This window comes from Ceratotherium simum, chromosome 13 (genome assembly GCF_057802395.1).
Source record: "Ceratotherium simum simum isolate JZ-2026a chromosome 13, ASM5780239v1, whole genome shotgun sequence".
Taxonomy (NCBI): Eukaryota; Metazoa; Chordata; class Mammalia; order Perissodactyla; family Rhinocerotidae; genus Ceratotherium; species Ceratotherium simum.
Genome location: NC_141912.1, coordinates 40,738,998 through 40,749,953, shown reverse-complemented (window position 1 = coordinate 40,749,953; position 10,956 = coordinate 40,738,998). Strand labels below are relative to the sequence as shown.

Genomic DNA, 10,956 nt, shown 5'->3' with positions numbered 1-10,956 from the left:
ACTTCAGTGCTAAAAAGAGGGGTTGGCACAGAGAAAGCATGGATTAAAGAACAGGGCAAGGCATGGCGATTATCACCCCATTAACCACTCTCTAGGCCAGCTCTGGAGCTAAAGCCTGGAGACCAGGCTTCGACAACGCGCATGCGCAGCGCTTTCTGCTCGGCCCCGCCCCAACCCCGCCCCAAGCCCCTCCCCTCAGGCCGCCCCACCCCATCAGCAACCAATTAAGGAGAGGAGGCGGTCCTGGTTGGCGCGGTGCTCCTTGGGTAGCGTCCCTAGTTACTGTTGCTAAGGCTGCGGCTCGTCGGAGGTGGCGGGAGTGAGAAGTTTTGGCAGCCAGGGCCTGAGAGAGGTCAAGGGTCAGTGCAGAGCCAAGGAAGAGATGGTGAAGCAAACGATCCAGATTTTCGCCAGGGTGAAGCCCACTGTCCGGAAGCAGCAACAAGGGGTACGGGTCTGAGCAACGAGGGCGCCGGCACGGCGGGGCCTCCCAGGCCAGGGGAGGGGCGGCACGCGAGGGTCCCGGGCCCGGGCCCCGGTGAGGGGTTCGGGATGCCGCCGGTGTCCAGCACCCCGTGTCCGAGGCGCCCCAGCAGCCACGCAGAGGCCAGCGCGCCGCTGTCAGGGACGCGGACAGAGGGACACCCAGGCCACTCCCACCCAGCACAGCCCTGCTGGCACAGACGTACCCTGAAGAGAGCCACATTCTTGCACCAGGGCAAGAGTGCCTGGAATGGGTACATTATTAATAATATTTCATCTCTATCCCATATCTACACTGTATATGTATATATATAACATCATAGCATCTCATAATCTAGCATTTGTTTCATGTAATTTATGTATTTAAAACAAGGAGAATATAGGGTCTTTGTGGTTATCATTATCAGTCTTTTTACTCATGGAGTACATTGGGCAGAAGAAGCATGAGAAGACTCCAAAGAAAATATTGTTTTTTTGTTTTGTTTTGTTTTAAAGAATAAAGCAGTATAGAAAGGAACCATGGGTATCTTCCCATTTTCTCTCTTTTTACATCCACTTGCAAGAAGGTTTTTAAAAGTGCATCATATGTAAAAAGTATGTTATACATAACATCCCCCTCACCCCCCACCCAGATTCTTAGCTAAAATTGTTGAATTTATCTACATTAACTCAGCAGTCCGACAGTCAGAAGCAGGTGCTTGGGTATGGTGATGTAAGAAGATGAGTAGAATGTGTGTGTGTGTGTGGGGGGGGTGTTGGTTGATGGAAAATCTTGGATTTAGTATTGAACTTTCTTTTTTCTTAAAATGCACTGTTTGGACATTTTAATGTGCCTCCTTTCGCATTTCTTTTTTGAGATTCTGTGGAGTGGATTGTTTGATACTCCAGGAAGTATTTTTAGGTGTCATACTGTATTTTAAAATGTCTGCGTCTTACTGAGATGCAACATTATGTCGCATACACAAAAATAAGAGAACACAGAGGAACAGTTTTTGAGTTAGTGTAGCCCTGCTTTCTCTCAGAAATCCCACTTTTAGCGCCCTATCTTTTTGCCCCCCAGAGATTGTGTGGTTGTTTCTCTGACTGGAAATGCTGCCTGTAGCCTTAAACCAAGAGTGATTCAAAGCTATTTTTCTTTCTTTCCTCTTCATTTTATGGCTCCATTACTTCATTAATCTTATTCCTTAAGGCACTTTAAATTAAATTATAATAATTTATAGATTAATAAATTGGAAGATACAGAAGATGAACCTCTGTGCTAATTTTAACAATGGCACTGCTTTTCATTTGTATAGTGCTTTGTATATTTCAAAACATTTTCATATTCATCCTTGCATTTGATCTAATTGTCTTCTATTATTAAAAAAACTACTCTATCTCAAATATTTTTATGACTTTGGGTAGAGAGCCAATCTATTAGACTAAACAAGTTTTCTGGTTATTAAGGGACTTTTCTTAATGCCTCAAAGAATGGCTTAATGAGAGTGGTGGAGGGTTACTGTTCCTACTCTAGTTGATGGTCCTTTTTGTCTTCTGAGCACTGAATGTTACAGTTTTTTTTTTTAAATGTGTGGCACCCCTCATTCCTGTATGTTTCATGTCTTACACACCCCTTTCACTCACTTGTCTAGCCATTACCCTTTCTTTTTTTTTTTTTTTTTTAATGCAGTGCCCTACAGGATATAATTTTTAAATGTCTCTTGAGAAAACCTAGCCAGAAAGCCTTGGACCTGATGCCATTACTTTATACAAATAATTTTATTTTACAGAATGACTTTTCTCCAGGAATTCTTCACATTTTAAATGAGAGGGTTCAATAACAATCTGCGTAGGAAAATTATTCAGACCTTCTGGAGATTTAGGTAGGCTTTTACTTGTTTAAGAATATGACTTTTTCCCCCATAATCAAGCATCTAAATGGGTCTTAGACAGGAAGTATTGCCTGTTAGAAAGAATTTTATTTCTGGTGAAAGACAAGAAGTCTTTTTAAAAAACCTCTAAATCTAATGACTAACATTTTTTATGGTGCATTACAAAATGCTTCCATTTCCATGACATCATTTGATCCCCACAGCAATCTTGTAAGGGAGGCAATTCTGGTTTTCTTCATTTTGTGTATAAGGAACCGAGATTCTGAAAGTGGTGGCTGGTCACACAGCTGGTAAATTGAGATCAGTGTTGGACCCAGGTCTTTGGACACCAAATCTTATGCTTTTCTTTATTCATTGTGACCTCTTTATAGGCCTGACTCTTGATTTTCCTGGCCGATAAAGAAAGGAGTAGGTAACCAAGAAAAGAATCAGAGAATATTACAGTTGTAAGGAGGTTGGTTAACACACCTTCATTTCCATATCAGCTTTGAAAGGTTAAGTGATTTTTCCCAGGTCATTTGCTAATTACTGGCTGAGCTGGGAGGAGAACCTTGAAAATGACATCAAAGACGTGAATTACATGTGTCTTTTGAAGCCACATGTCTTTTATCAAATGCCTGAATATGTCTCATGGAAACTTGGGCTTCTTTGAACATAACTTGAATTAGAGCATTCTTGTGAACTCTCTGAGAAGTCTCAGACCTAATCCTTTTATCTCTGTGTCTACATTCTGTAAATGCTCAGAAATCCTTGGTGGTTGTAGTAAAATGTTAATTTCTGGTACGTAAATTTAAAGCAATACTTGGATAATATGTTGCTTTCAGGCCTATTAGTGTCTCCACAATGGAGACACTCAGATGCTCAAATTTGAACATTAGATCATTTAAAGAGGATCTGAGCTTCGATAGAACACTGATTTAGGTTTTATATCTCTTGTTCCGTTCCATATATTTGTTCAAGTCTGCACACAGTTCAAAGAGGAAAATTATCCAAAATATACTATATGATGACTTTTTGTCTTAAAAGTACAATTTTTTATATCATTACAATGCATGTCATAATAACACGGTCATAGTTGAAGCTGCGATTTTACCATTGTATATTCATTCGTTGTCTTCATATTTGCAGATTTATTCCATAGATGAAGACGAAAAATTAACACCTAGCCTGGAAATTACCTTACCTCGTGATTTGGCAGATGGGTTTGTGAATAATAAGCGAGAAAACTACAAATTTAAGTAAGTTTTTCTTTCTCCTTCTTCGTTTCTGTTTTCCTCTTGAACAGACTCTGGAACTGCATTAATATGTACTGTGAAGTATTAGCACCACTTCTTGGGGAGAATGTAGGGCAGTCCTCTCTCTCATTTAGTAGACAGAATTCAAGTTGTCTTTTCTCTGCTGTGCCCAAAGTTGAAAAGAGGGTGTATTTCTGTATCCAACATGATATCCCAGGATCCCAGCCCTTCTTTACTGCATCTGTTTGTCTAGTATTACCCTTTTCCTACTTGGCCCACTATGGTTTAGCACCTATAAGAAGTTCAATGCATGAGTAAACTTTATTAAAGATAAGAACTTAAGATACAACCTGTACTGTATAGGTGAGCCTTTTTTACAACATGAATGATATACAGATCTCATACGCACATATGTACATTCTGTATCCGTACTGTCCAGTATAGCAGTCACCAGCCACATGTAGCTCTTAAGCACTTGAAATGTAGCTGGTCCGAATTGAGATGTGCTGTAAGTATAAAATATATCAAGGATTTTTGAAGGCTTAGTATAAAAAAAAAAAAGAATGTAAAATGTGTCGAGAATTTTTTCACATTGATTACATATTAAAATGATAAAATTTTGGACATATGGGGTTAAAAATATATTATCAAAATTAATTTCACTTGTTCCTTTTTACTTTTTTTTTAAAAAAAGTGGCTACTAGAAAATTTAAAATTACGTATATACTCACATTTATGGATTGCAGTGTATTTCTCTGGGACGGTGCTGAACTGTGTGGTCCAGGTGAAGAGTTCCAAACAGCCACTCCTGGATTGTCATCAGCGCCTTTGGTCCCAATATGCTTCTAGTAGGCAGACCTCGAATTTTGGGATTATGGCTGTTTCATACTGTCTTTATTCTCCAATTTCAGATTATGCCATTTCCTTTAATCTCCACTTTTGATTTTTGGAGAAGTTTGAGCCCAAGTAACCCATATTTGATTTCTGTCCCAGACTTAGGTGATGGATTTCTGGGTCCTGCTGAAGGAATCCTAATTTCTCTCTTGCATTTCTCTCCAGGCTGGTTTACATAGGCCTTATTTTGAGACCATTCCTGCCCCTGCCCTTTGGATAAAACCATCCCAGATATTTTTTATGGTTTTCTCTGTCTCTCTGTTTCTGTCTCTCTCTCTCTCTAATTGTTATTTACTCTTTTTTTTTTTGTCTCGTAATGATTCTCTTTGGTCTTCACAAATCTGCCCTTTGTCTCCATATATATATTTCTCCCTCCACCTCAATCCCATCTCCTTCTTGTGTCTCCTTCTACAGTAAGTACAAGCAGGATTGCTAGCACATGGTTGCGTAGTGAGGTGGCCTCACCTTGTCTTTGTGACTCCCCATTACCTTTCATTCTGTCCTTTATGGAGTAGCCTTAATACATGACTTCCTTTTTCTAAAAGGGGCATTCTCCCACTGATGTAAGCATGCTACATACATTAGTAGCTATGACTTTGTGACAACTGGCCTAGGCCAGTCTCTATAAAGCCACGATTTGCTTTATTTAGGATGATTCTGTTTGATTGTTAGAAAACAATTGGCCATATCTCTATCTACCAGTCCTTTCCAAAGTATTTGTATTATGTAGATACAAATAGAGTGCATTTAAACATGTGCTTATTTAAAAAGTGCTATTTGCCTCTCTTTAAATCTCTTGATGATTCTTTCTAAATCTCTGAATTAAAAATATTCATTTTAGTATTTTAAATAAAGAAATTAATAAAATATTTAACTTATACATATGTTCAGAGATAAATATTTAAGCATTTTAAGCGTTGTTTTCTCCCAAGAAAATTCATTCAATTGATAAATATTTATTGACCATCCACTGTGTGCTGTCTTAATGGCTAGGAATACAGCGGGGCACCCAACAAAGCTCCTGCTCTTATGGTGCTTACATTTTAGTGGGAGAAGATGGACCAGCAGATCAGTAAGTAAAATGTGTGTCAGAAAGTGTTAAGTGCCATGGAGAAAACTAAGGACGGGAAGGGGAGCAGGGAGTGCTGAGATGAGGGGCAGCAAGGGGCGGGGTGGTTGCAGTATTTCACAGGGCAGTCAGGGAAGGTGTACAGGAAGGTGATGTTTGAACAGAGACTTGAAGCGGGTAAGGAAGCCAGACAGTCAGATACCTGAGGGATGGGAATTCCAGGCCAAGGATATAGCAAGAGCGAAGTCCCTGAGATGGGAGAGTGCCCGGCATGTTGGAAGATAAGTAAAGGGATCTGTGTGACTGGAGGAGAGTAAGCAGAGGGCAGAGGGGAAGAAGAAGGTTACAGGGGCAGCAGAGTGGCCAGATCCTATGGAGCTTTTCCCACAATGTCATGGGAAGATCATGGAGGGTTTTGAGCAGAAGAATAAAATAATCTTGCTTATGTTTTAGCAGAATCATTCTTTCTAACATGTGGAAAATAGACTGTAAGGGGGCAAGGGAGACCAGTTATGCTATTGCAAGGAAGACTGGGCAAGAAATTATGGTAGCATGGGCGGGGTTAGTAGCAAGTGGAAATGCTGAGAAATAGTTGGATTCTGGATGTATTTTGAAGGTCGGTGTTCATAGAGTTTGCTGATGGGTTGGATATAGAGTGTAATGGAAAGAGAGGAGTCAAGGATGCCTTAAGGGTTTTGGACTGAACTTTTAGACAGATGGAGTTGTCATTTACTGGGATGAGGAAGACCAGGAAGAAGAGGTTTGGGGTGGGAAGAAATCAGCATATACCAAGTCTGAAATGAAGTTTAGAAAAAGCCTGCAGAGCTTCCTAATGAATGTAAGGACCTTCTGGGAACCAGGAAACCTAAGTTATGTCTCAAGGCACGTTATTGGTTAGTTCCAGGGCCGTAAGTAAATTGTTTTATCTCCCTGGGCCTCAACTTCTTCCTCCGTAAAAGATTAGACTGAACTTGTTAAACTCTATGATTTTATTTTGTTCTTCAGTGGTTTTCAGAAGCTAGCTGATCGTAATGCCTTTCCAGTTTACTATGCAACTACATTATATAAAATAAAATATTTGGGGATGATGATATTTGATGTTTAATGAACCTTGCTTGATTTATTAAAACTCCTGCTATCTTTTTGGTTTATATGGTGATAGATGTAATTTGTGTTACTTAAGAAAGTGGAGTTGGGAATAGCTAATTGATTCCCTCAGTCATCACCGACCTGGGGAAAGAAGCAAATCAGCCTTATTATCATCATCCTCCAAAGCACCGCTATGTCTGTGCTCAGACATCACAGTAGGCAGTGCCATGAAGAGGACTGGGGCAGCCGTGTCCCCTGTGTTATGTCTGAAGCTCTGATACACCTATAGGGTTTTGAGAAGCGTTCTGGGCACACTCGGCAAATATTGCTGTCTCAAATATAATCTTGCCTGCTAAATGACGTAGTAGCCAGAGTGCCTTACAATGTCTCTTTATATACAGTTTCATTATTTGTGTCTTCAAAAGGGAAGTTAATAAGCTATAGGGATCTTTTGAAGTTAATGTTGAATACAGACAATGAATTCCATTCCATTTTGTATTTCTAGCCCAGCTCCAGGCATCCTTCCGAACTCCTCTGTAGTGAAGGCAGTCCTGCATTTCATGTAGTCTCTGCTGTAATTGAACATGTGCCCAATTCACTTGCGTAGGCAGACACATAGACCAGAGATTCCTAAGCTACTCTGAAAGCTGCTTAGGATTCCCTCAAAGTGTTTGTTTTAGAGTTTTTGCTTTAAAGTGCCCCCCCCTTTATTTGGAAAAATGTACAAAAATGATGGAAGAGTAATGTAGTCTCCTCTCCTATCCCCTTTATGGGAGATTGACAGTTGTTAATATTTTGCCCTGTATGCTTATGCTTGCTCTCTCTCTCTCTTTCTCCCCCTTCTCCATGCCCTCTCCCCCTCTCCTCCTTTCCCTCTCTCTGTTCCCTTTCTCTCTTTCTTCATGATGTTTTAATAGAGGCCATACTCGCTGGTAGCAACTTACCACACTGTAAAGCGTAGGTTGTGTGTCTCCTGCCCCAGGTATTTCTCTGTGCTGGCGATCCTATACTAAGCAAAGTGTGAGTGCCATTGCAAGAAGAGCGAAATGGACACCATTCCACCTCCCCAGGCTCCTAGCCTTGCCGATCTGATAAAGACTTCTCTTTGCAGAACAGGTCTATCTTAATTTACTTTTTGACTTTTGACTCACGATCAACAAAATGAAACAAAACCATCCTGAGAATTAAGTGGCTGATACCAGGATGCAGTCCCTAACTAATGGAAAATAAACGTCACTTCAAAATTTTGAACTAAATATTTAAGCTAAGTTCAATAATCATCCATTTCATGGCTGCGTTCTTTTCCTACAGGTCAGACATCAGGAGTTCTTTGGCTGTTTACATCCTGTTGTTGGGTTTCCATTTCATGCACTTATCTAAATTTGAAGTTGATGCCAATAGCAGACACTGTTCCTCTTGAGAGCTGAAAAACACACAGTTTATTATTTGGTTCAAAGCTGCTGCAGTTTTTCAGAGGGATTTATTGTGCAGATCTTGTCAAAGCAATACTGTTTACCCACCATTTGTATACAGGGGTACAACAGCGCAGTGTGATTGGGACTACAGGGCAAACATTGTGTTAGGTTAGGTAAGCCCAGTGATGTAAATATGGGGTAATTTACAAAGCTTTCAAGGAAAAAAAGATTATTAATCTAATAGTGTTTGATGGCTCAGTTTTTAAATAATTACCGTTTTCACATTTGCAGATTTCAAAGGATTTTTGATCAGAATGCAAACCAAGAGACCATTTTTGAAAACATTGCCAAACCAGTTGCTGAGAGGTAGGATTGCCTATATTTTGTTCAGCGGGTTAGTGGTTTTTCTTCTTGTCTTCAATTCTCAGATAATTGTGGTAATGTGCTTCAGTGTATCAATTATATACTCAGGCTACAGGGCATGTAATGATGAGAGCATTAATACCTTCTATTCAGATAGCCGTTTGTTTTAGATTTAGATTCTGAGCCTCAAAACAAACCAGTGAGACAGACAGAATAGCTATTGTTACTCCCATTTTAAAAGATATGTAAATCTCTGAGGATCGGAGAGATTAAGTGACACTGCTCAGGGTTGCGTGGCTAGTGGTGGCAGAGCCCTGGATGGTTTTCTAACTGTGAAGTCCAGTGCTCTTTTCTCAGTACAGTATTTCAAACACATGGTTAGATGGATGAAGGACTAAGTACAGGTGACACCTGGGGGGCCTAATAATGTTTGATCCAGCTCGAACTCAGTGTAATAACTACACTTCAAAACATGGCCCTTCGCTTCTAGGTCCCTTTTGTTTCTATAAATCCAGGTAGTTCCAGGCTGCTGACGACTAGACCCAAACTCACATGAGAATATGAATAAATCAGAATGCCATATTATTAATATATATTGGGAAAGTCTCCTTGGGACTAGACACTCATGCCCTTTGATAAGCACACTCTCCTCTTGTAGGGAATCTATATGGGAAACTAGTACTAATAAGGTTGCTTTCTGATCCTGAAATCATTTGGATGATTTTAATGACCTAATAATCCCCAGATATATCTATCTTTATGATTAGAATGAAAAATATATCTGCTAAGTAAACTCATTTTTCAAGTCCACTAATCATTATACCCTTTCCCATGGACATTGCTGGAAACACATTGCCACATTTTGTCTCTCAGACTCCTGTTTTATGAATCCTACTCAAACTAAGCCTTTCTCTTTTAATAGTCTTCCTTCACAGTGTGTAAAATACAGTCAATAGGCTTAAGCTATTTTAGTTATAGTCACAATCCAGTAACATCTCTTTAGATTGAATTCAGGTCTCCTTGAACAGATGTCACACATTTCTAAAATTCTCTTCCTTTTAGTAATCTTTTGGGTTATGTCAGTTTTCACATAGTTGATCTCGTGTGTTTTATTTTGAAACTTTCTAAAATCATTCAGGGAGGGAACCTTAGTTTCTGTTCCATGGATGTCCAGTTTTTCCTCCATCACTGCCTCCCTCTCCCCTCTTGAGCCCTCTTCCCCCTGCAGCTCTTGTTGTGCCCTCTGCCTGGAACTCTCTTCCTTCGGAAATCTGCATAGTTGTTTCCTCAGTTCTTTGAACTCTTTGCTCGTATGTCACCATCTCGTAAGGCCTTCTTTTACTACCCCATTTGAAATTGCACTCCTTGTCACCCTTCCCTATTTATTTTATTTTATGTTTTGGCACTTATCGCCATCTGACACACTATATAGTTTATTTATTAGTTTTTTTGTCTGTCTGTCTTCCTCTAGAACAAAAGCTCTGTGAAGGCTGGGGATTTGTTTTGTTCACTGACTTGCCAAAGATACACAGCCTAATGGTGACAAGATTTCAAAAATGACAGGCAAGAACATTTTATCCAGGAGGCTCAACCTGGTCCTAGTGGATCATGTCTTTCATCAATAGGAAACATTCTTCTTTGTCCTTTTTAATGCTTTTTTCCTTATACCTCATTTTTCCTGAAACTATTTTTACTAATTTTTTTTCTGTTAGCTTTATCTGGTTTATCTTTCTAGATCTCTTAATTCAACTGGCCTGTGTCAGTTTGTTTTTAAGTATGAGTCTGGTAAATAAAATGTACCTGGTTTTTGCCTTTTTAGCCAAACTCAGAGTCCCTAATCTTTAATTGGTTACTTTAATCCGTTTATATTTCTTATGATTACTGTAATAGTGTTTGGAGCTATTCCTCCTATCTTAATTTATTTTATCCATATATCATACTTTCTATTTTTTTCCTTTCTTGCTGTTTGTTGGTTTGCCTGTGCTCTTTCTGGTTGTTGCTGCTGCTTTCCATTTTCTCTCTCAAGGTGTACATTGTACTTCAGCACCTCTAGTGTGGTTTACATTCAGATTTTTAAACTTATTTGTATTTTTCTCAATATCTAAAACTTCCCTGTCTGTCTGTCTCTCTGTCTGTCTGTCTCTCCTCTCTCCTTCCTCCCAGGCAGGGACCCTAGCACACTGTGACTTTGCCTTTCCTGCTCTTCTACCACTTCAAGTGTTGAGATCAGCTGGTAATTTCATTTTGGATTGTTGTGAATTGTTTTTATTATCAGCATTTATTTAAATTTATCTCCAAGTTATATTTATTCTTTGCTCATCACTGTTTCTTATACTCACATCTATTTCTTGGATTCCTTTATAGTTTTGCTGATAATCACCCTCTCATAATTTTTTAGAGAGAGTTCAAGATGGGGGAGCTTTCTGAAGCCTTTCATTTACCTTCACAGTTAAGTGGCAGTTTGACTGGGTATAGAGTTCTAGGTTAAAGGTTCTTTTCTCTTGTAACTGTGAGGATATTGCTCTAGTCTCTTTGCA

The 10,956-nt window shown here is 39.5% G+C and overlaps 1 protein-coding gene across 1 annotated transcript in view; it reads left to right on the top strand.

Annotated features, from left to right (window-relative positions):
• Window positions 1–323: 323 nt before the first annotated feature.
• KIF6 (kinesin family member 6) overlaps window positions 324–10,956 on the top strand; it is a 376,398-nt gene continuing 365,765 nt past the window's right edge. Inside the window, 3 exon segments of the mRNA XM_014782562.2 lie at window positions 324–448; window positions 3,483–3,592; window positions 8,348–8,422. Coding sequence (XP_014638048.2) covers window positions 383–448; window positions 3,483–3,592; window positions 8,348–8,422 — 251 coding nt within the window. The 5' untranslated portion in view covers window positions 324–382.